The 25139-nt window shown below is 43.6% G+C and overlaps 1 protein-coding gene across 1 annotated transcript in view; it reads left to right on the top strand.

The window, feature by feature from the left end:
* camk1da (calcium/calmodulin-dependent protein kinase 1Da) overlaps positions 1-25139 on the top strand; it is a 288325-nt gene that overhangs the window by 114463 nt on the left and 148723 nt on the right. Inside the window, exon 3 of the mRNA XM_059987285.1 lies at positions 17309-17383. Coding sequence (XP_059843268.1) covers positions 17309-17383 — 75 coding nt within the window. The remainder of the gene's footprint in view (positions 1-17308; positions 17384-25139) is intronic.

Genomic DNA, 25139 nt, shown 5'->3' with positions numbered 1-25139 from the left:
ATTGGGGATTTCAATATGCAGGTACATTGGGAAAATCAGGTTACTGGATCTCAAGAGAGAGAATTAATAGAATGCCTATGAGATAGTGTGTTAGAGCAGCTTGTGGTTGAGCACGAAAGGGGAAAGGTAATTCTGGATTGGGCAGATTTGATTAGGGAGCTTAAGACATAAGAACACCTGGGAGGCAGTGATCATAATATGATGTAATACACCTGGCAGTTTGAGAAGGAGAAGATGAAGTCAGGTGTATCAGTATTACCGAGGAGTAAAGGGAATTGCAGAGGCATGAGAGAGATTGGAAGGGGCCACTATCGGGCCCAAGAACAATGGCAGGAGTTTCTAGGGAAATTTGGGATAGATACATCCCAAAGATGAGGAAGTATTCTGAAGGTAGGATAAGTCAACTGTGGCTGACAAGGGAAGTCAAAGAGAGCATAAAAGCAAAAAAGGCAAATAAGATAGCAAAAAATAGTGAGAAGTTAGAGGATTAGGAAGCTTTTAAAAATCAACAGAAGGCAACTAAAAATCCATAAGGAAAGAAAAGATTAAATATGAAGGTAAGCTAACCAATAATGTCAATGAGGATACCAAAAGTATTTTTCAAAATCAAGAGGAAAAGAGAGGTGGGAGTGGATATTGGATCGCTGAAAAAAGATGCTGAAGAGCTAGTAATGGGGGACAAAGAAATGGCAGATGAACTTAAATAAGTATTTTGCATCAGTCTTCACTGTGGAAGACTCTAGCAATATGCTAGAAATTTGAGAATGTCAGAAAGCAGAAGTGGGTGTAATTGCTATTAGTAAGGGGAAGGTGCTTGGGAAACTGAGAGGTCTGAAGATAGATAAGTCACCTGGGCCAGATGGAATACACCCCAGGGTTCTAAAAAGGGTGGCTGAAGAGATTGTGGAGGCATTAGTAATGATCTTTCAAGAATCACCAGATTCTAGAATAGTCACTCCACCTTTTAAGTAGGGAGGAAGGCATAAGTAAGGAAATTAAAAGCCAGTTAGCCTCATTTCAGTGGCAGAGAAGATATTGGAGTCTGTTATTAAGGATGAGATTTAGGGGTATGTGGAAGCACATGACAAAATAGGCCAAAATTGTCATGGTTATCCAAAGGAGAAATCTTGCCTGACAAATCTGTTGGAATTCTTTGAGGAAATAACAGGCAGGATAGACAAAGTAGAGTCAGTGGATGTTGTTTACTTGGGTGCTCAGAAGGCCTTTGAGAAGGTGCCACACATGAAGCTGCTTAACAAGATAAGACTCTAGGGTATTACAGGAAAGGTACTTGCATATGTAGAAGATCGACTGACCGGCAGGAGGCCAAGAATGGGAATAAAGGGGGCCTTTTCTGACTGGCTGCCAGTAATTAGTGGTGTCCACAGGGGTCAGTATGGGGATTACTTCTTCTCACATTGTACAGCATGTCAACAATTTGGATGACAAAATTGATAACCTCATGGCCAAGTTTGCAAATGATATGAAGGTAGGTGGAGGGACAGATAGTGTTGAAGAAGCAGAGAGTCTGCAGAAGGACTTATATAGATTGGGAGAATGGGGAAAGAAGTGACAGATAGAATATAATATAGGGAAGTGTATGGTTGTGCACATTGGTAGAAGGAATAAAGTTGTAGAGTATTTTCTAAATGGGAATAAAATTCAAAATTCAGAAGTGCGCAAGGACTTGGGAGTCCTTGTGCAGGATTCCCCACAAGTTAACTTGTGGGTTGAGTCAGTGGTAAGGAAGGCAAATACAATATTAGCATTCATTTCGAGAGTGCAGGGATATGCGAGGATGTGTTACTGAGGCTTTTTAAGGGATTGGTCAGACCACTCTTGGAGTATTGTGAACAGTTTTGGGCTCATTAACAAAGAAAAGATGTGCTGGCATTGGAGAGGGTCCAGAGGAGGCTCATGAGAGGAATGAAAGGGTTAACATATGAGGAGTGCTTGATGACTTTAGGCCCATACTTGCTGAGTTTAGAAGAGTGGAGATCTCATTGAAACCTATTGAATATTGAAAGGCTTCGATAGAGTGGATTTGGAAGGGATGCTTCCTATAGTGGGTGCCTAGGACCAGAGGGCAAAGCCTCAGAATAGAGGGACATCCATTTAGAACAGAGATGAGGAGGAATTTCTTTAGCCAGAGAGTGGCAAATCTTTGGAATTTGTTGCCATGGATGGAGGGCAAGTCATTGAGTGTATTTAAAGTGGAGGTTGATAGGCTCTTGATTAGTCAGTGTACCAAAGGTTAAGGGGAGGAGGCAGGAGAATGGGGTTGAGAGAGAGATAATATATCAGTTATATTGGAATGACGAGCAGACTCAATGGGCCGAATAGCCTAATTCTGCTCCTATAGCTTTTGGTCTTATGGACCAGGTGAGATAGAATATTATGTGCACTTCCTGTGTTCACTCCCCAAAAGATGCTGCTCCCAGCTCTCTCCACAGAGGAGCCGTGTATTTGAGGTGAGGAGAGTTCAGCCTGCGCCTTCTCAAAGTCCACCATCGTTAGTGATCTTGCTGATTCGGTTTGAACGGGATTGTCAGTCCGGCCATGCACCAGCAGCAGGAACAGCAACGGGCTGGGCACACAGCCCAGTGTGATGGAGCTACAGATGTTTCTGCTGCTGTGGACTGACAGTGGCTTTTCTGTTAGGAAGTCCAGGATCCAGTTGGAGAGAGAGGAAAGCTTTTTACTGATTCACTGAGTGTGGATTTTCAGTCTCTTGTAGCTCCTCCCCGATGATAGTTATGAGGAGAGGGCAAGTCTCTCAGGGTGAGGGTCCTTAGTGATGGATTCCAACTTGCTGAGCCACCACCCTTCGAAGATGTTCTCAATTGTCTTATGGTCTAGCAGGTTCTCTCTTGGCCCCCCATACTCCAAGGAAAACAAACCCATCCAACCCATACTCTCCTCATTCTAAAGCTTAAAATGTTCCCTGCCATGGGCTGTACCTTCCCAACCAGGACCACAGCAGTTTGAGAAGGTGCCTCACTACTGCCACCTCCAGGACTACAAGGGAGGTGCAGTGAATGCTGGACCTACCACCAACGCTGATCTCCATGGAATCACAGGAAAGAATGAAAATGCCGGAATCTGAATCAATACACACAAAAAAAACCCTCAAGGAATGAGATTCCAGCATCTGCAGTCTCTTTTGTCTCCATGCTTTGAGTCCCCAGCTTTCTGCATGTTGATCAGTTCTAAATACTGCTTTGATTGTTACAGTTCTGGTCACCCATTATAGGAAGGATGTCGAGGATGAAGAGGGTGCAGAAGAGGATGAGAGGGCAAGTACTGTGTTGTTTTATCTGGAGAGACTGAGGCTGTGGAGAGATTTGATAGAGGTTTATAAAATGATGAGAGGCATAGACAGAGCAGACAGACACCTTGTTTCAGGGATGAAATGTCTAATTTCAGAGCATGCGTTTAAGGTAGGAAAGAGCAATTTCAAAGGAGCTGGGGGAGGTATTTTCTTACAGAGTGGTGGGTGCTTTAGGGACATTAGGAACTTTTCAGAGACAAGGAAAATTGAAGAATATGGACATTGTGTAGGCAGAAGAGATTAACTTGAATAAAAATGAATTGTTTCAGTATGACATTGTGGGCTGAAGGGCCTCCTCCTGTGCTGTACCACAGGTCGTCATAGCTGGGGTGGGGGAGGAGTTTGTTCAGTGGGGTTAACTTCCCACTACCTATTAAGTGCACCCAATGGTGTGAATACCAAGTAGCCTCAGACCACCAGGTTCAGCTCCTGGCCTTCACTTGTGGCAGAACTGTTTCTGTTGATCGAGGAGGTGCAAAGGCAGGTGACTGGTACCTTAGAACCAGTTGCTCCAGGCAGATGGGGCTCGTAATCTGTGGTTGACAGCTCATCCAAAGTAATATCTGATCTCAAACCTCTGCTGCCTTCTACTATACGCTCTCGTGGGGAAGGCTTCAGGAGTAAACCCTGAGGAAGGATCAGGAGGCAAAACCCTAACCACATATTGAGTTCGCCGCTGACTGGCAACTCCTGTGACACTGCTGGTGAGAAACTGTATCGGTCTCTGCCATTCCTTTGGATTCATCAGAAGCACGGAGAAGGGAAGTTTGCTGTATATACCTGTATTGCCCTGGCTTGCGTATCGACTGATAGCACTGCACTGTCAATATAGACACCTAGGTTGCAAAACCCATGATCAACCCCAAGCAACAGAGGTCCTCATATTTTCACCTGAACCAAAATACAGTGAAAGACATTTATTTTATGTGCTATCCAGAGATATTATTCCACACATGAGAATTTCGAGGTGGTTAGAAAAACAGGATTTCACATACACTTTTAAGGTTGCAGAGTGAGTAATAATAATATCCCCATCATCTGCGTAGACCAGCTGTTGACAAGGAACTCCTGGGTCAGAGTTGGAGATCTCTTCTTGGAAACGGAGGGGTCCCTTGGGGCCAGATGGTTAACACAAAAAATGAACAAAAATACATAATTAAAGACCAACAAATTCAAGATGATAAATGCAAGAAAAATGCTTGGAGAAACCAGAAACAATCCAACACATTACAAGATCCTGCAACAGCTTAACTCAATCTGATCGCTTACACAGGCAGAATCAAGTGGCAAACATCATTCACCAAAATCTTGCTTTAAAATACAAACTCATAAAAGAATACTTCGGATTCCTTGTCTTTAGTTTAGTCAGAGGGTGGTAAATCTGTGGAATTTGATGCCACGAGTGGCTGTAGAGGCCAAGTCATTGGGTGTATTTATGGCAAAGATAGATAGGTTCTTGATTAGCCAAGGCATCAAGGAGTATGGGGTGAAGGCAGGGGAGTGGAGATGACTGGAAGAATTAGATTAGCCCATGATTGAATGATGGAAGAGACTCGATGGGCTGAATGGCCTGCTTCTGCTCCTATATCTTATGGTCTTGAAACAAATATTCTCCCAATTCACAGTTCCTTTGCAGACAGCATCAGATTTTACACCAAGATTTTCCTGTATTTTGCTGCATTCATTTTACCCTCTACCTTCACAGGCCTTCACTGCTACAGTGAAGCATCCCCACAGCATGATGCAGCCACCACCTTGCCTCATGGTAGGGATGGTGTTTTTTTAATGATGTACAGTACTTGGCTTATGCCAAACATATTATTTTGTCTGCTGGCCATAAAGCTCAATTTTGGTCTCATCAGGCCATAGAACCTTCTTCCAGCTGACTTCAGAGTCTCCCACATGCCTTCTGGCAAACTCTAGTTGAGATTTCCTGTGAGTTTTTTCCACAGTGGCTTTCTCTTTGCCACTCTCCCATAAAGCTGCAACTGGTGAAGCACCCGGACAACAGTTGTTGTGTGCACAGTCTCTCCCATCTCAGCCACTGAAGCTTGTAACTCCTCCAGAGTTGTCATCGGTCTCTTAGTGGCCTCCCTCACTAGTCCCCTTCTTGCACAATCACTCAGTTTTTGAGGTTGCCCTGCTCTGGGCAGGTTTACAGCTGTGCCATGTTCTTTCATTGACTTAACTGTACTCCAAGGGATATATAGTGTCTTAGAAATTTTATTATATCCATCTCCCGACTTGTGTTTTTCAATAACCTTTTCATGGAGTTGCTTGGAATATTCTTTTGTCTTCATGGTGTAGTTATTGCCAGAATACTGACTCACCAGCAGTTGGACCTTCCAGATACAGGTGTATTTTTCCTGCAATCAATTGAAGTACCTCGACGGTACATGTGTGATCTACATTTAACTAATTATGTGACTTCTAAAACCAGTGGACTGTACCAGTGATGATTTGGTGTGTCATATTAAAGGGGGAGGGGTGATTATTTATGTAATCAATTATTTTGTGTTTTATATTTGTAATTAATGTTTACTACTTAATTTGGGGTAGTAAGTTGTGGGCATGCTATGTTGGCCCTGGAAGCATAGTGACCCTTGTGGCTACCCCCAGCACCTGTTTGGACTGTGTTGGTCACTGACACAAATGACACATTTCACTTATGTTTCAAAGTCCATGTGACAAACAAAGCTAATCTAATCCTCTAATTTTATTAATCTGTCTCTTTAGTATTGTAACACATCCTAATGATTTAAATTTTGGACCTTCCTTCCACCCTTTTCACAAAGACTCTGATGAAAATTGTTGGCTACAATTTGAATCATGATCTCAATAGTTCTGTATACACACTTTGACATCGCTTGATTTCTTTAGATTTATTTATGCAGATAATTCATTTATATCCTTGAACCAATGAGATTTTCTATGTTAGATGTAATATTTGTCATGCCTGATCCCACTGTCTCCCAGTCTCCACTCAGCTGGTGGGTTTCACCTGCTGCTCATTTCAGACTCGTCACCTGCAGCCTATTTAACCCCAGTCCTTGTTCACTCATTGAACAATGAGTTGCTTTTAGACACAAAGGCAAGAGAAAATGTGCAGATGCCGGAAATCAAAGTAATACACACAAGCTGCTGGCGGAACTCAGCGGGACAGGAAAATCGAAGGAAAAGAGTAAACAGTCAAGGTCTTGGGCCAAAACCCTACACCAGGACTAGAAAAGAAGATGAGAAGACTCATCAACAATCCTTATTCACTCATTGAACCAGCTGGCCTCAATCAGCCACTCCTAGCTCTCACCCTCCCTGTCCTATTGCCTGCTGTGTTTAGTTTCTGTTCTCTCTTGTTTTGTGGGTTTTCATGGTTTGTTATTTGCAGTCTATTATTAAAGTTATTGTTCACTACTGAAGCGTCTCCGCTACTCTGCATCTGGGTCAAGCGTCCTCTATGTTTCCTGACAGTATTATCTTCAGCTTTATTTTAACTCTAATTGTTATGAAGTTTGTTAAGCATTAGCCACAAATCCTTAATATCAGATGTTTCTGAGAATTCTACAACAAACACACAAATTCAAATCTTACCTCTCAAGGATATATCCTCTATACAGGTTTTGGGAGTTTTAATCATATTTTGTGAACATTTGGAAGCCTGAAATTTGACTAAATCTTTTTTATTTTTATTTGTAAGTTGTTTTACTAATGTCAAATGTACTGAGGTACAATGGAACACTGTTTTGCAGTAACAAAAATGGCATTACAATAGACAATAGGTGCAGGAGTAGACCTTTCGGCCCTTCGAGCTAGCACCGCCATTCAATGTGATCATGGCTGATCATCCACAATCAGTATCCCATTCCTGCCTTCTCCCCATATCCCTTGACTCCGCTATCTTTAAGAGCTCTACCTAACTCTTTCTTGAAAGCATCCAGAGAATTGGCCTCCACTGCCTTCTGAGGCAGAGCATTCCACAGATAACATCAGTTCATCGACCTGGTGCAAGGGAAATGCCATAAAAGCATACAGAGGAAAGTGTTCCAGTTACAGAGGAAGTGCAGTGCGGTGCAGGCAATCAATAACAAGGTAGACTGTGAGGTCGAAGGTCCGTTGTGCACTCGGGGACCGTATGACCATAGCACATAGGAGCAGACATACCCTAGTGTAGTGATCAGCGTGACACTACTACAGCTCGTAGCGCTGGAGTTTGGGGTTCAATTCTGGCATTCCCTGTAAGAAGGTTGATATGTCTCTTCCCGTGTGCATGTGGGTTTCCTCCAGGTGCTCCAGTTTCCTCCCATAGTCCAAAGACATGTCGGTCCATGGATTAATTGGTCATTGTAAATGATCCCGTGATTAGGCTAGGGTAAAATCAATGGGTTGTTGGATGGCACTGCTTGAAGGACTGGAAGGACTCGTTCCACGCTTTATCTCCAAGTGAAATAAAAATATAAAATTAGACCATTCGGCCCATCAAGTCTGCTCCGCCATTCAATCATGGCCGATTTCTTATCCCTCTCAACCCCATTCTCCTGCCTTCTCCCCATAACCTTTGTTGCCCTTATAACAACAGAGCAGGATCTGTTCTCGGTGCCTGCCATTTTCTTTCTTTTGGTAAGGGAACTGAAAGTCTCAGCCCAAAATGTCGACTGTTTATTCCTTTTCGTAGATGCTGCCTGGCCCATTGAGTTCCTCCGGCATTTTGTGTGTGTTGCTCAGGATTTCCAGCATCTGCAGAATCTCTTGTGTTTTATGAACATTCTTTTATATGGTTGTCCATTTGTGTGATTAGAACCTATAGCAATATAGCACAGGTCCTTTGGCCATGATCTCTCTATTGAACATGATGCAAATTTAAACTAACCCCATTTGCTTGCACATAATCATATTTCTCCATTCCTTGCAAATTCATATGTCTGCTTAACTGCCCCCTAAATGCCACTGTTGCATCTGCTTCCACCCACCCCTGGCAGTCCATTCTAGGCATCCACCACTCTCAAAGCCTCGCCCTGCGTATCTCTTTTAAACTTTCCCCCTCAACTTAAGTGCACGTCCTCTAGTATTTCCAATTTCTACTAGGAAAAAAGTTCTGTCCATACTATCTGTGCCTCTCATAATTTTTTAAACGTTGCATAGCAACCAGCTACCTAGCAGCTGGGGGCTTCCGTATCATTAGACCACATCAGTAGTTTCTCTCTGAATGTTAGCTGTATGTTTGATCAGTTTGTTAGTGTGGACATGTCCTTGGTATCTGTACAACCTTCTCTGCGTTTAGCTAGTTTGCATCTTTCCTTCAATCACTATGTACCACAGGTTGCCAATGCTTACGTAGAAACATAGCAACATAGAAAATAGCTGCAGGAGTAGGCCATTCAGCCCCTCGAGCCTGCACCGCCATTCGGTATGATCATGGCTGATCATCAGAACCCTGTACCTGCTTTTGCTCCATTCCCCCTGATCCTTTTAGCCACAAGGGGCTTTTAGCCATATCTAACTTCCTCTTAAATATAGCCAATGAACTGGCCTCAATCGTTTCCTGGGGCAGAGAATTCCACAGATTCACCACTCTCTGTGTGAAGAAGTTTTTCCTCATCTCAGTCCTAAAAGGCTCCCCCTTTATCCTTAAACTATGACCCCTCATTCTGGACTTCCCCAACATCGGAAAAAATCTTCCTGCATCTAGCCTGTCCAATCCCTTTAGAATTTTATATGTTTTAACAAGATCCCCCCTCAATCTTCTAAATTCCAGTGACTATAAGCCTAGTCGATCCAGTCTTTCTTCATATGTAAGTCCTGCCATCCCAGAAATCAATCTGGTGAACCTTCTCTGTACTCCCTCTATGGCAAGAATGTCTTTCCTCAGATTAGTTGACCAAAACTGCACTCAATACTCTAGGTGTGGTCTCACCAAGACCTTGTACAACTGTAGTAGAACCTCCCTGCTCCTGTACTCAAATCCTTTTGCTATGAATGCCAACATACCATTTGCCTTTTTCACCGCCTGCTGTACCTGCATGCCCACCTTCAATGACTGGTGTACAATGACACCCAGGTCTCATGGCATCTGCCCTTTTCCTAATCGGCCACCATTCAGATAATAATCTGTTTTCCTGTTCTTGCAACCAAAGTGGATAACCTCACATTTATCCACATTAAATTGCATCTGCCATGAATTTGCCCACTCACCTAACCTATCCAAGTCACCCTGCATCCTCTTAGCATCCTCCTCACGGCTAACACCGCCGCCCAGCTTCGTGTCATCCGCAAACTTGGAGATGCTGCATTTAATTCCCTCATCTCAATCATGAATATATATTGTAAACAACTGTGGTCCCAGCACTGAGCCTTGCGGTACCCCACTAGTCACTGCTTGCCATTCTGAAAAGGTCCCGTTTACTCCCACTCTTTGCTTCCTGTCTGCCAACCAATTCTCTATCCACATCAATACCATACCCCCAATACCGTGTGCTTTAAGTTTGCACACTAATCTCCTGTGTGGGACCTTGTCAAAAGCCTTTTGAAAATCTAAATATACCACATCCACTGGCTCTCCCCTATCCACTCTACTAGTTACATCTTCTAAAAATTCTATAAGATTCTTCAGACATGATTTTCCTTTCACAAATCCATGCTGACTTTGACCGATGATTTCACCTCTCTCCAAATGTGCTGTTATCACATATTTGATAACCAACTCTAGCATTTTCCCCACCACCGATGTCAGACTAACCGGTCTATAATTCCCCGGTTTCTCCCTCCCTCCTTTTTTAAAAAGTGGGATTACATTAGCCACCCTCCAATCCTCAGGAACTAATCCAGAATCTAAGGAGTTTTGAAAATTTATCACTAATGCATCCTCTATTTCTTGGGCTACTTCCTTAAGCACTCTGGGATGCAGACCATCTGGCCCTGGGGATTTATCTGCCTTTAATCCCTTCAATTTACCAAACACCACTTCCCTACTAACATGTATTTCCCTCAGTTCCTCTATCTCACTAGACCCCCTCGGTCCCTTACTATTTCCGGAAGATTATTTATGTCCTCCTTGGTGAAGACAGAACCAAAATAGTTATTCAATTGGTCTGCCATGTCCTTGTTCCCCATGATCAATTCACCTGTTTCTGACTGTAAAGGACCTACATTTGTCTTGACCAATCTTTTTCTTTTCACATATCTATAAAAGCATTTACAGTCAGTTTTTATGTTCCCTGCCAGCTTTCTCTCATAATCTTTTTTCCCTTTCCTAATTAAGCCCTTTGTCCTCCTCTGCTGGTCTCTGAATGTCTCCCAGTCCTCAGGTGTGCTGCTTTTTTTTGCTAATTTATATGTTTCTTCTTTGGACTTGATGCTATCCCTAATTTCCCTTGTCAGCAACGGGTGCTCTACCTTCCCTGGTTTATTATTTTGCCAAATTGGGATGAACAATTGTTGTAGTTCATCCATGCGATCTTTAAATGCTTGCCATTGCATTTCCACCGTCAACCTTTGTATCATTTGCCAGTCTATCTTAGCTAATTCACGTCTCATACCTTCAAAGTTACCCTTCTTTAAGTTCAGAACCTTTGTTTCTGAATTAGCTGACTTGCTTGATATAGCAAGATTGTATAAGAGAAACAATATCACAGGGAAAAAAAAACACCAAGGGGTCCAGAGGAGGTTCATGAAAATTAACTTAGGAATGAAAAGGTTAACATATGAGGAGCATTTCATGGCTCTGGGCTTATACTCAATCTAACCCTTTCCTTCCTCATAATCCTCCCCTGGGCCCAGCTCACTCATCCTAACCTCAGAAGAGATGCTGCCTAATCCAGGCAGCAGGCTAGTAAATCTCCTCTAGACCCTCTGTAAAGCTTCCACATTCTTACCGTAATGAGGCAACCAGAACGGACACAGTATTCCAAGTGTGGCCTAACCAGGGTTTTAGGAGCTGCAGCTTTATCTTGCAGCTTTTCCTCACTGCTCAGAATTCTACCGTTAACCCTATATTCCTCCTTCAAATTCGACCTTCTGCAAGTGTGAAATGTCAAATTCGACATTTCACACTTTCCTGGATTGAACTCCATTGGCCACTTCTCAGTCCAGCTCAGCATTCTATCAAAGTCCCATTATAACCTACAACAACCCTCTACACTATCCACAACACCACCAACTATTCTGTCATCTGCAAACTTACTACCCACCCTTCCCAGATAGATAGGACAGATACCAATAAACTGGAAAGAAGAGAGGAAGTTTATGAGGATGTTGTCAGGACGTGAGGGACTGCTATAGGGAGAGGTTAATCAGGCTAGGACCTTTTCCAACTCTCTCGGAGACCAAGGAGTAATCCTACTGAGGTGGATAAAGTCATGAGGGGTCTTTTTTTAAAGCAGACTTTTTCCCAGAGTCAGGGAATCAAGAACTAGAAGGCATAAGTTTCAGGTGAAATGGGAGAGAATTAGTAGGAGGTTGAGGAGCACAAAGGAAAGGTACATTTGTGGAAAGAGCTGCCAGAAGAAGTAGTTGAGGCAGGACCAATAACAAATTTTAAAAGAGAGTTGGTCAGGTACATTGATCGAAGGCTTTAGAGTGTATGAGTCAAACATAGGCAAATGGGAATGGGTCATGTAGACTTTGCGGTCCACATGGACCATTTGGGCTGAAGTGCCTGCTTCCTTGCTGTGTGACTCTATTACATTATCGGGCCTGTTTGTGACTCACCGAGAACTTTAATTCACAATTGCTCGATGGTCTAGAGCTTCACTGTCACAGAAAGTGATGTTCCAATCTTCTTCGAGCTTCTGAATTTTGTCTGTAATTACTGGCCATGTTTGATAATCTGCTTTGTGTCGCTCAATGTTTAAAGAGATAAGTGCTTCCTTTTTGGTTGCCTCTCATTGTGATCTCCCTTCCTGTCTAATAAACTTTGATGCACATCTGAACCCTTCACAGCACTGAATACGCATTGTCCATAATTGCATGGTGATTATCTGCCTTTTAACCTTTGGGTTCTTTAGATGAACAGGAATAGGTTGCTGTAAAATGTATTTCCTGCGCTTGCAGACCTTGGGTCAATAATTCTGTGGTTTATTTCTTGTTCTTTGTGTTGTATAGCAACACAGAATAATCTGACCTTTGGTTATCAGATGCAAAGTGATGCACAAAGTGCTTGAGGAACTCAGCAGGTCAGATAGTATCTATGGAGGGGAATAAATAGTCGACGTTTCAGGCCGAGGTGCTTCACCAGGACTGGATGAAGGGTCTTGGCCCGAAACAATGACCTAAAATGAAACTTACTCCTTTCCATAAGAGCTGCCTGACCTGCTGAGTTCCTCCAACATTTTGTGCGTATTGCTCTGGATTTCCATCATCTGCAGAAACTCTAGTGTTTACCAGATGCAGCCACTGTTTACTGAATTGCTGCAAATTGCTGGGCATTTTGTTTTGTTGTAGGCACCTTCCTTTGAGCATTGTCCTTGTTAATTTTGATGTGGGGGGGGGTCAGTGTAGGGAGGTAGGGAGTGAGGAAAGGAGATGGTTTGAGAAGGGGGAAGGAGACTAAGATTAAGGTAAAGATTAGCTTTATTTGTCACACGTTCATCAAAACATCAAAACTTACAGTGAAATTCATTGTTTGCATCAGCGACCAACGTAGTCCAAGCATGTGCTGGTGACGGCCCGCAAGTGTCACCAGGCTTCTGGACCAACATAGCATGCCCACAAGTTACTAAGCCTCACTAACTCATACGTCTTTGGAGTGTGGGAGGAAACTGGAGCACCTAGAGGAAACCCACGCGGTCATGGAGAGAATGTACAAACTCCTTACAGGCAGTGGCCAAATTGAAGCTCGAACTTACATCTGTTGCTGTCATAGCATTACACTACCCAGTCCCTAGAGACGAGAGACTGGGATGAGCAGTAAGGCAGGGTGTGGACCTAAGATGATTGTCTTTTTGTCCATATGAGTGTTCAGAGTGCAGATCGTATGTGTATGGGTGTGTATTTCCTGTTGAGGAAATCAGTGTGTTGAGTAGCATTTGTATAGGGAAATGAAAAGTTTATGTTTTGTGTTGAGACCACAGATACTGCCTGACTCACTCAGTTCCTGCAGTGTTTTGTGTGTTGCTCCAGATCTCAGCTTCTGCGCACGTGTGTGTGTGTGTGTGTGTGTGTGTGTGTGTGTGTGTGTGTGTGTGTGTGTGTGTGTGTGTGTGTGTGTTTGTTTTATTCAAGAAAGCCTTGGGCACATCCTTGGACCTTTTCCTTTGTCCATCTAAGTCTAAATAGATCCCTCCTTGCCTGACATAGATGAAAAGGACTAAATCAAGGATGTAACATTGAGGCATTATACGGTATTGGTCAGGTCACATTTGGAATATGATGAGCAGTTTTGGGCACCATATCTAAGAAAATGTGCTGGCATTGGAGAGGGTTCAGTGGAAATTCGCAAGAATGATCCCAGGAATTAAAGTATTAATGAGAGGGCACAGTTTTATGGTTCTTGGAAGTAGGTATAGAGCAGATGTCAGGGGTAAGTTTTTTTACTCAGAGAGTGGTGAGTGCGTGGAATGGGCTGCTGGCGATGGTTGTGGAGGTGGATACAATAGGGTCATTTAAGAGACTCCTGGATAGGTACATGGAGCTTATAAAAATAGAGGGCTGTTGTAACAGTGAGTAATTTCTAAGGGAAGGACATGTTTGGCATAGTATTGTGGGCCAAAGGGCCTGTATTGTGCTGTAGGTTTTCTATGTTTCTATGTTACGAATGTGTGATGAGTGCTTCTGGCTTTGTGCTTGTACTCATTCAAGTTTGGAAGAATGAGGAGGGGTTCTTATTGAAACATTAAATATTGAAAGGTCTAGATAAGTGGACATGCAGAGGATGTTTCCAATAGTAGCGGAGTCCAGGACCAGAAAGCATAGCCTCAGAATAGAAGGATAATAGAGGAGGAGGAATTTCTTTAGCCAGATGGTTGTGAATCTGAGGAATTCATTGCTACTGATGGCCGTGGAGGCTAAATCATTGGGTATAGTTAAAGCTGAGGTAGATAGGTTCCCGATTGTTAAGGGTGACAAAGGTTATGAGGAGAAGGCAGGAGAATAGGGTTGAGAGGGAAAATCAATCAGCCATAATCGATTGATTGGTGGAGCAGGTTGGATGGGCTGAATGGCCTAATACTGGTGCTACAGTATGTCTTTTGGTCTTATGGTCTAACTGGTCTCCTTATAAATTTCTTTGATTCCACTTTCTACATAGCACATTTACCCCTCTGGTGATGAATATCTGACTACAGCTGGAGATTTACACTCCATCCATTTCGTAGATAATTTTCTCTGGGTGTGTGGTTAGTTACCTTAGTTAACTCGTTAGTTAAATCCAAACGATTTTCTTCCCAATTCTCGTGACATTTTTAACATCCTAGATTCTTTGTAAAATTATTTTCTTTTAGCCTTTATTTGTTTGGATGTGACTTCAGTTCATGATAGTGACTATGCCTCACCTCAGTGTTGATAGCACGTTGATACCCATTGCATGGTATTGCTGCAGCTGTTCACCCTCACTGTCATGAGGAGACACATGCAGGTCCTGTCTCTACCTCGGCTCAAATCCCCATTCTGTTTCCCCTCTCACCCCTTCTCCTCACCTACCCATCACCTCCCTCTGGTCCCCCTCCTCATTCCCCTTCTCCCACGGCCTATTCTCCTCTCCTTTCCAGTTTCTTCTTCTTCACCCCCTTCAGCTACCCCCCTCCCAAGCTTTTACTTCATCCCCCTCACCTGGTTTCACCTATTACCTCCCAGATTGTACTCCTTCCCCCACTACCTCTTATTCTGGCTTCTGCCCCTTTCATTTCCTCAGCCCAAAGCATTGACTGTATATTCCCCTCCACAGGTGCTGCCTGACCTGCTGAGTTCCTGCAGCATCTTGTGTGCATTGCTCAGATTTTTCAGCTTCCCTTGAGTTTATGTATAGCCGATGGAAAGGCCACATCTGGCGTACTGTGTGTGATTTAGGTCCATGTATTTGTCAGAGCACCGTGAGTGGGTAAGGTTTCAGGTTCACACTGTGAGCCACTTGCCGTATGTTTAACTTAATGACAGAGTGTAGGAACATAACGTCACTGACAGCAGCAGGAGAGGAATTTCATACTCGTTGATTGTGAGTCTCTGCAGGTCCATTTTGTAAACGGAACAATCGCAGTTAATTCCCTTAATCTCCCTTAACATGCCCACTGAGTGTGTGTTCACGCTCTTCTGCTGCTGTAGCCCATCCACTTCGACGTGTTCTGCATTCAGAGCTGCTCTTCTGCCCACCACTGTTGTAACGTGTGATTGATTGAGTTACTGTCACCTCCCTGTCAGCTTGAAACAGCCTGGCCATTCTTCCCTTACCTCTCTCATTAACAAGGGCATTTTCTTTCATAGTACTGCTGCTCATTGGAATTTTATTTTGCTCTTTGTGCTATTCTCTGTAAATATTAGAGACTGTTGTGTGTGAAAATCCCAGGAGATCAGCAGTTTCTGAGACACTCAAACCACCCCATCTGGCACCAGCAATCATTCCACAGTCAAAGCCACTTAGATTACGTTTCTTTACATTAAAGATGTCAAAGTCAAGTTTATTGTCATCTGCACAAGCCTATGTATGCATACGTAGGTGCAAAGAGAAACTTGCAGCAGCATCACAAGTACATAACATCATGGACAGAACATTCACAGGAAAAACATAAATTAAACATAACATGCACAATTTTTACAAGAAAGCTAAATGAGAACAAAAGAAAACAAAGTCAATTTTAGTTTCAACTGGTCTAAGTGTTCATGAGTGTTGTTGTACTGGTTGGTTGAAGAATTAAATGGTTGAAGGCTGTCCCTGAACCTGTGGAAATTCAAGCTTGTACTTCCTACCTGATTGGAACAGTGAGAAAATGGCATGGCCCAGATGCTGGGGGTCTATGCTGATAAGATAGATCATAAGATATAGGAGCAGAATTAGGCTATTTAGCCCATCGAGTCTGCTCCGCCATTCATTCATGGCTGATTTATTTTTCACTCTCAACCCTATTCTCCTGCCTTCTCCCCATTTCTTTTGACACCCCTACCATTTAAGTGGCTATCCGCTATGGTCTTAAGTGATTCCAATGAGATAGGTAGGCACATGAATGAAAGAAAAATGGAGGGCTATGAGGAGAGAAAGCTTTGATTAAATTTGGAGTAGGGGCCATCACAACAACGTGGGCCAAAGGGCTTGTACTATATTGTAGTATTCTATATTTTATGTTGTTTGGCGCGTGGCCAAGTGGTTAATGCATTGGTCTAGCAATCTGAAGGTCGCTAGTTTGAGCCTCAGCTAAGGCAGCGTGTTGTGTCCTTGAACAAGGCACTTAACCACACATTGCTGTGTGATTACACCAGTGCCAAGCTGCATCGGCCCTTGCCCCTCCCTTGGACAACATCGGTGACGTGGAATGGGGAGACCTGCAGCATGGGCAACTGCCAATCTCCCATACAATCCTGCCCAGGCCTGCGCCCTGGAAACTTTACAAGGCGCAAATCCATGGTCTTTCGAGACTAACGGACGCCTATTATTATGTTCTTTGACTTGGCTGTCGCAGCTGTTCTCTCCTGAGACAGCACCTACTGTAGCTCATAAACACCAGAGATTCTGCAGATGCGGGAAATCCAGAGTAGCACACACAAGATGCTGGAGGAACTCAGCAGGTCTGGCAGCATCTATAGAAAGGAATAAACAGTCCATGTGTTGGGCTGAGACCTTTCAGTGAGACCGCAGTCCATTCCATGGATGCTGAGTTTCTCCAGTATGTGTTACCTCCTGTAGATACTACTGATGGTGGAGAGGGACATGCCATGACGTATTTGGTTGAATCTTTCTAGCATCTTACATTCCTTGCGATCACATCGCCATGTTATAGGCTTATCTTTGGGGGTTGACTGTGATGTTGAGAGTAAACACTCTTTTTATCTTCTGCCTTCCAGGATAAAGCATGAAAACATCGTTGCTTTGGAAGACATCTACGAAAGCCCTAACCACTTGTATCTGGTGATGCAGCTGTGAGTATAAGATGGTGGAATTACATTGACACCTGGAGCTAAGGCTGTTTGTCATAAAACATGTTCACTTTCATCCAGTCTCTATTAATTCCAACACGCTCATAACAGTTGCCTTTTTAAAATGCATCTTCAAGTCCAACATTAAATTTAAGAATGCAAGAAATTAAAAGGTAAGGCTAGCAATGCCATCTGCTTCTTTCTGGGAAGAAATTTGTCTTACTTACATAGTCTATGTTGCTTGCTTATATATTTGTATGGTTAACCATATGCATGCAGTTGTTCAAAGTTCCAAGTAAATTTATTATCAAAGTATATGTCATCACATACTACCCTAAGATTCATATTTTGTGCGCATTCACAGGAGAACAAAGAAATACAATAGAATCAATGAAAAACTAGACGCAAAGACTGACAAACAACCAATGAGCCAAAGAAGCCAAGCTGTGTAAATACAAAATCAAACAAATAATAAATAAATAAACAAACAAACAAATAAATAAATATTGAGAGCACAAGTTGTAGAGTCATTGAAAGTGAGTCAACAGATTGTGGGATCAATTCAGAGTCGAGGTGAGTGAAGTCATCCACGCTGGTTTAGGAGCCTGATTGTTATAGGGTAATAATTGTTTCTGAACTTGGTGGTGTGGGATCTAAGGCTCCTGTGCCCCCTTCCCAATGGCAGCAACAAGGAGAAGGCATGGCTTGGCTGGTGAGCGTTCTTGATGATCGATGCTGCTTTCTTGTTTCAGAGCTCCTTGTGGATATGCTCAATTAAATTTCCAGCAATTACAGCACAGGTGCTTCTGTGTTTTCCTAAAGGCTGTTTGGTTTTCTGTATCACGTGTAGCGCTACATAAATCTGGCTGTTTTATTGTTTGACTGCTATCAACGGAAGGTATGTGATCTCTATTTTGGTATGAGAAGACCAGGATTACTTTTTGGTCCGGTCTTTTCTTTGTTCTCTTGTCACTTCTTCTTTTTTGCTGTTGCAACACTAGTAAAATGACCATAAGCAACAAGTCATTCTGGACTTAAGAAGAACCTTTGGATCGCAAAAGCTCTAGGATCCAACACCTGCTTTGAATGTCACACGAGTCCCACAGCAGTGTGGCTGGATTTCAGAAACCATTATTTACCGCAACTAAAATACAGGAGTATGACACCAAATTAATTTGGAACGTGAGAAAGCCACCTCGCTGTCAAGCAAGTCCTGTCTAGATAAAGAGTGTTGTGTCTGTGCAGAACTGCATATAGATTAAATAAAAGCACGCACGTGGGTGGTGTCCTTGATGGGTGTATTCCCATTGCAGTGAGAATGAGACATAGAATAATGTGCATACATAGACAACAGGTCAATGTACATGTGCAGACAACAGATCAATATGTAGTGGGGTGGGGGGGGGGGGTAATCGATCTAAAAGAGTTAGTTACGTCGACTCAGGCCTAGGGTCCGGTGTCGGGCATGATGATGGACTCTCTTCTCCTCCCTCTCCCTCATCAGTGTGTTCAGTTCATCTACGTTAGCCGTGTCACTATCTTCTAGGAGTGTGTTGACCATAGTCTTGGGAGGGCACCCAGGGTTCATCCTCCCATGTGCTGACTAGGCTGGCAGGTAGCTCAGGGTGGCGTAGGCAGTGCCCCACTAGTTGCAGTGTTCTCGCCTGGATTTTAGTAGTGAGCATCGGTAGGTCATCATAGAACTCGCCGTTCGTCATGTGTTGTTGCCAACTCACATCAAGAGCCATCCGAAGTATTCGTGTATAGCAACCATCTAGTGACTTCCGCATCTAAAAGAAATAAACTGCATATGTACAAAACATACAATTTCTCTTTCATAAACCCATATTCCAAATAACCACGCTTACACAAGAGGAGTCCATAACTAGCTTAATAGTTCTAAAGGTTCAGTCTTTTGGGTGGTGCTCTGTTTCTTTCAGGATAGGGTCTCCGGACCTGCGGAATGGCATCGGGTTTGTTAGGTATCTTGTCTAAGACAATGTTCTTGATTTCCCGTTTCATGTTGCTGTCGGTGACATCATCACTGAGAGGTAAGTCTGGTGACTGTAATGTGTCCATCTTGTTGGATGCAGTTGACTTTGCTGTTCTTCGGTTGAGCATCCAGTACCTGGTCCACACGACGTCTCCATGTCTGTTCTAAGACATCCAAGCTGCTACGCAGGTTGACTCTGTGTCTATGAAGGTGTATGGTGTATTGGCCTTCATCAATTGTGGGATTGAGTTTGGGAGCTGAGAGGTAACGTTGCAGCTATATAGGACCCTGGTCAGACACAACTTGTAGTACTGTGCTCAATTCTGGTCACCTCACTACAGGAAGGATGTGGAAACTATAGAGGAGATTTACAAGGATGTTGCCTGGATTGGGGAGCATGCCTTATGAGAATAGTTTGAGTAAACTCAGCCTTTTTTCCTTGGAGTGACAGAGGATGAGAGGTGACCTGATAGAGGTGTACAAGATAATGAGAGGCATTAATTGTGTGGATAGTCAGAGGCTTTTTCCCAGGGCTGAAATGGCTAGCACAAGAGGGCATAGTTTTAAGGTACTTGGAAGCAGGTACAGAGGGGATGTCAGGAGTAAGTTTTTTTATGCAGAGAGTGATGAGTGCATAGAATGGGCTGCCAGTGGCGGTGGTGGAGACAGAAATGATAGGGTCTTTTAAGGGACTCCTGGATAGGTACATGGAGCTTAGAAAAATAGAGGGCTATGGGTAAGCCTAGGTAGTTCTAAGGTAGGGACATGCTCAGCTCAGCTTTGTGGACCAAAGTGCCTGTATTGTGCTGTAGGTTTTCTGTGTTTCTATGTCTCTATCCACTGTGCACATTGGTGGTCCAGTTCTTGTAGCTATCCACTTGTCTTCTTGGTAATCATGCACTAGGACTTCCTGTCCAATCTTGAAGCTCCTTGCTGCTTCACTTGGCAACTGGCCGAACTGTTCATTCTGCACTTCCCTCTGTAGGAATGGATTCCAGAAGTCCATGAAAACCTCTCCGTGCCTTCCCTTTCTTGGACAGTGCACGTGGCCCAATCACTCCACTCCATCTTGGAGAGAATTCCAGATGCCTCCAAGCTCTGCAGTTCAACATCCACTTTAGGATGTAGTGCTTTATGGAATTTTGGTGTTGTTGTTTCATCCAATTCAATTCTCGTCTTCATGCCTTTGAGTTTACTAATCCCTTCTCAAACATCTTCTCATTAACATTAAGCACCTGTGCCAGTCTCTATTTAGTGTTACCATGTGGGCTGCTGTTAATGTCACATTGAGAGCTTTGATTGAGTGCCAATCTAGTTGGATTTCTCTCAACCATTCATGTCTGAAAAGTGCTGGCCCTCCACTTTTCAATACATAAAGTTCTAACTGTTGTGTTTGACCTGCATACATTACATTTATTTTCAGATTGCCTTTGGGAGACACCTTTTCACCTGTGTATGTCTTTAGCATCACTGAGGTCTTCTCTAATAGTATCTTAGAAAACAGTCTGTTGTAGTTTGCCGCTGGAATTATAGACAAAGCTGACCCTGTATCCAGCCCCGTTTTCCATTTTACAACAGACAGATCTATTGTGATCCATATTGCGATCTGCTTCAGTTCTAGGCATGACAGTTCACCTTTGTCAGACTCTATATGTTGTCTGATTCTGTTTTACATTCAGTAACATTATGCATTTGCTTAGTTTTGAGTTTGTGATTTTTCACTCGGTTGTGCTTTTTGTCGCTCTATGTGACCTTGTCTGGCACACTTTCTGCGGACTATTCCTTTGAACCAACATCCATTTACGTCATGGGAGGATTTGTGACATCAATAACATCTCTGGCTTTTTGCATCATTCACAGACGTTTTGTGCATTTGACATTTTAACCACCTTTTCTGTAGTTCTACTGCATACTTTGCTGCAGTCTTGAACAATATTGAAATGATCAATCCCCGTTCTAAGGTTAGGTCTCTTTCTGCCTGTAGCCTCATTTGACTGCTTTAACTATGCATGCCTCATACAAGCCTGTCCCTTAAGGTATCAGAAAGTCCTTCTCTAAAGTCACAGTATTGGGAAAGTTTGTGCAGTTCTGCAGTGTATTCAGAAATGCTTTCATCCTTTGATTGGTTCCTTTTGTAAAACCTGAATCTCTCAGCTATAATCAGTAGTTTAGGGCTCAAGTGTTTTTGTAAATTCATAACAATTTCATTGAATGACTTGCTTGATAACTTTGAAGGGGTCACTAGGTTGTGTAAATGATTGTACGTACTTGGGCCAATTAAATTAAGAAGTGTAGGGGCTTTCTTTTGCTTCTCCACGTTGTTAGTGTTACAATGCAGATCACCCTCTTGCTTTATGACTCCCAGCCTTCATTAGCACTATCAAGTTCATCAACAAGCCCGACTGAAAACATCGCCAGGTTATTTTCACTTTAAATCGAGCACGTCTTTCACTGTTACTATACACTGTACCCAAGCCTTTGACAGTGTATGTGATGGCCTTCTCGGTACTGTTTAACTTTCGCTGAGTTGTCCGGTAATCGTGCCTTAACTGTCAGGGCAGTTCGTGATATTTTCTGGCATTCAGGTTTGTACCCGTCGCCAATTTGTTTTGTCTGTGCACAACTATGTATCAATTAAATAAAAGCATGCACGCAGGAGATGGCTTTATCTGGTGTATTCCCATTGCAGTGAGAGAGAGAGAACAATGTGCATGTACAGACACAGGTCAATGCACATGTGCAAATAACAGATCAACATGTAGTGCTAAGGGTGGGAGGGGCTGGTCCTTGCTCTAAAAGAAATAGATCCGTACTTTACAAAGAGGGTGTTTGTTCTGACTGAACCATCACTCTCCGACCTGTCCTTGATAGCCAACAAGAGAAAATCTGCAGATACTGGACACCCAAGCAACACACAGAAATTGCCGGAGGGACTCAGCATCCATGGAAAAAGTCTCGACCCGGAGTGTCAACTGTACTTTTTTCCATAGATGCTGCCTGGCCTGCTGAGTCCCTCCAGCATTTTGTACATGTCCTTGATAACCTTCCAGCTCCCATATTTGCCATTGACCTGTTATTAACCAAAAGCATTTGATGTCTTTGGGCATGCACTCAATTGAATTCAGAAGCTTGAGGGGGGATATCACTGAAACCATAAGACATAAGAGCAGAATTAGGCCATTTCAGTCTGTTTCACCATTTGATCCTGGCTAATTTATTTCCCTTCTCAACCCAATTATCCTGCCTTTGACACCCTTACGAATCAAGAACCTATCAACCTCCGCTTTAAATACACTCATTGAATTGGCCTCCACAGCCACCTGTGCTGATGAATTCCATAGATTCACCTTCCTCTGGCTAAAGAAATTCCTCCCCATTTTGTTCTAAGGATATACTTGTATTCTGAATCTGTGCCCTCCTTTCAGAAACCCACCAGATACTGGAAGGCCTAAACAGAGTGGACATGTTTTCTATTGTGGGGGAGTCTAGAGCCAAGGGCACAGCCTCAGAATATAGAGGAACGGCGGGCATGCTGGAATCCAGGCTGGGATGTGCAGGCCCCTGTAGGCCAGCTCTCCCATTGGTGCTGCTCTCTAGTGTTCACTCACTAGATTGCCTTTGTCTGCGGCTGAGGAACTGCTGCGTGCTCGTTCTTGCAAAAGTGTGGCTCCAAGACACTGCCCCGTACACCATTATTCTGAGGCCATGCCACTAACAGGCTTGCTGTAATATTATTTTTGTGCTCTTGTAGATGACTGTGCTGTGTACTGTGTGTAACTATATGTACTGTGTTTTGCACCTTGGCCCCAGGGAGCGAACACTGGAGAGCAGCATTGAAGAGAGAGCCTACAGGGGCCAGCCCCTAATCCAGCCCAGATTCCAGTATCTCTGTTCCCTTCCACTCTGGCTCCGGCGCCTCCTCCCCTGGGTGGCTGTAACAGGTGACACTATGGAATGAGGGTCTGGTCCACACAGCAACCAAGGCTGCTCAGCTCCTCTGCTGACAATCTTGCTAATGAACCAATGAACTGGACTTGAATATTTCATATTTCCAACGCCCAATGGTGTCTTATGATCACAAGGAAAATGTTTAAGACAGCCATTTGCACTTTTTGTTGGACACTGAGAGGCTGCTGTGACCACATGTGCTGCTGGCTTACCAGAAGCAGATCATGTTATGTGCAGTGTCGGTTGAAGGGCCATGATAAGGCAGACTGAGAGATCAGGAGTTTATCTTTAACGTATAAGACATCTGATAAAGGTAGAAGCTGTCCCAGATCCTGATGATGTGTGTTTTCAAGCTTTTGTGTCTTCTGCCTGAATTGGTCTGTTATTGTCACTTGTAGCAAGAGATGGTGAAAAGCTTGTCTTGCATAGGCCAAATTATTGCACAGTGCTTTGAGGTAGAATGAGGTAAAACTATAACAGAATGCAGAATAAAGTGTAACAGCTACAGAGAAAGTGAATTGTGGGTAGACAGTAATGTGCAAGATGATAATGAGGTAGATTGTGAAGTAGTCTTATCAACTAGGGAGCCATCCAATCGGCTTATATCAGTGGGATAGAAGCTGTCTTTGAACTTTGTGATATGGGCTTTCAAGCTCTTGTATTTTCTGCACAGAGGGACGGGGAAGAAATGGGTATGTCCGTGGTGGGTGGGATCTTTGATCATGTTGACTGATTTCCTGAGGCAGCGGGAGGTGTAGACAAAGGCTATGGAGGGGAGACTGCTTCAAATAATGGACTGGGCTATTTTCACAACACTTTGCGGTCTTGGGCGGAGCGGTTGCCGTACCAAGCTGATGAAGTCCAAATGAAGGGTATCAACTCAAAATGTTGACTGTTTACTCCATTCCATAAATGCTGCCAGACCTGCTGAGCTCCTCCAGCATCTTGTGTGTGTTAATGTACCAAGCCATGGTGCACGCAGACAGAATGATCTCTGCGTTGGAACCTGAAGCATAAACCAACACATAAGGGGAGCTCAGTGAGTCAGGGAGCATTGTAGAGGTTGACGTTCTGGAGTCGACTGGCTGCATGGATACTGCCTGACCCACTGAGTTCCTCACACTGCTTGCTGTAAGGTTGTGTTGGAGTGTAGTGATTCAGAAAGGAAGCTCAACACTGCCTTCTCCAGGGCAACTGGGAGTGGGGAATAATTGCCTTCCCGGATCCCGAGTAAGAATAAAAGATTGACGAATTCTGTGAAATGGCAGCAAAATACTGCACATATTGCGGATCTAACTTTCAAGCAACGAATGTTCTCCCGTATAAAGATTAGCTTTATTTGTCACTTGTACGTCGAAGCATACAGTGAAACAGTTTTTGCACTGGGGACAGCCTGCCAGTGTCGCCAAGTTTCTGGCGCCAGCACAGCACGTCCACAACGTAGGAACCGTAACGCGTGCGTCTTTCGGATGGGGGAGGAAACTGGAGAAGTCACACAGTCGTGGGTAGAATGTACAGGTTGCTTCGTGACAGCAATAGATCACTTTCACAGCCGGCGCTGAAACCGTTGTATGAACTGCTAGGCTACTGTGCTGTCCCTTCAGAGCAGCAAACCACAGTTGGAGTGGCAACTGGCGTTGGTATCGGGTTATTACTGTCACAAGCATCGAGACACAATGAGAAGCTCTTGCTTGTGTGCCAGCCACACAGGCCATTCCTTACTCAAGTACATAGTGGTGGTAAAAAGGGAAAAAAAAACAAGACAGCAATGCAAGTGTAAGCACCACGACAAGATGGTTTGGGAGATCAGAACCATGT

This window comes from Hypanus sabinus, chromosome 13, assembly GCF_030144855.1.
Source record: "Hypanus sabinus isolate sHypSab1 chromosome 13, sHypSab1.hap1, whole genome shotgun sequence".
NCBI lineage: Eukaryota > Metazoa > Chordata > Chondrichthyes > Myliobatiformes > Dasyatidae > Hypanus > Hypanus sabinus.
This window is presented reverse-complemented; position numbering and strand designations above follow the sequence as displayed.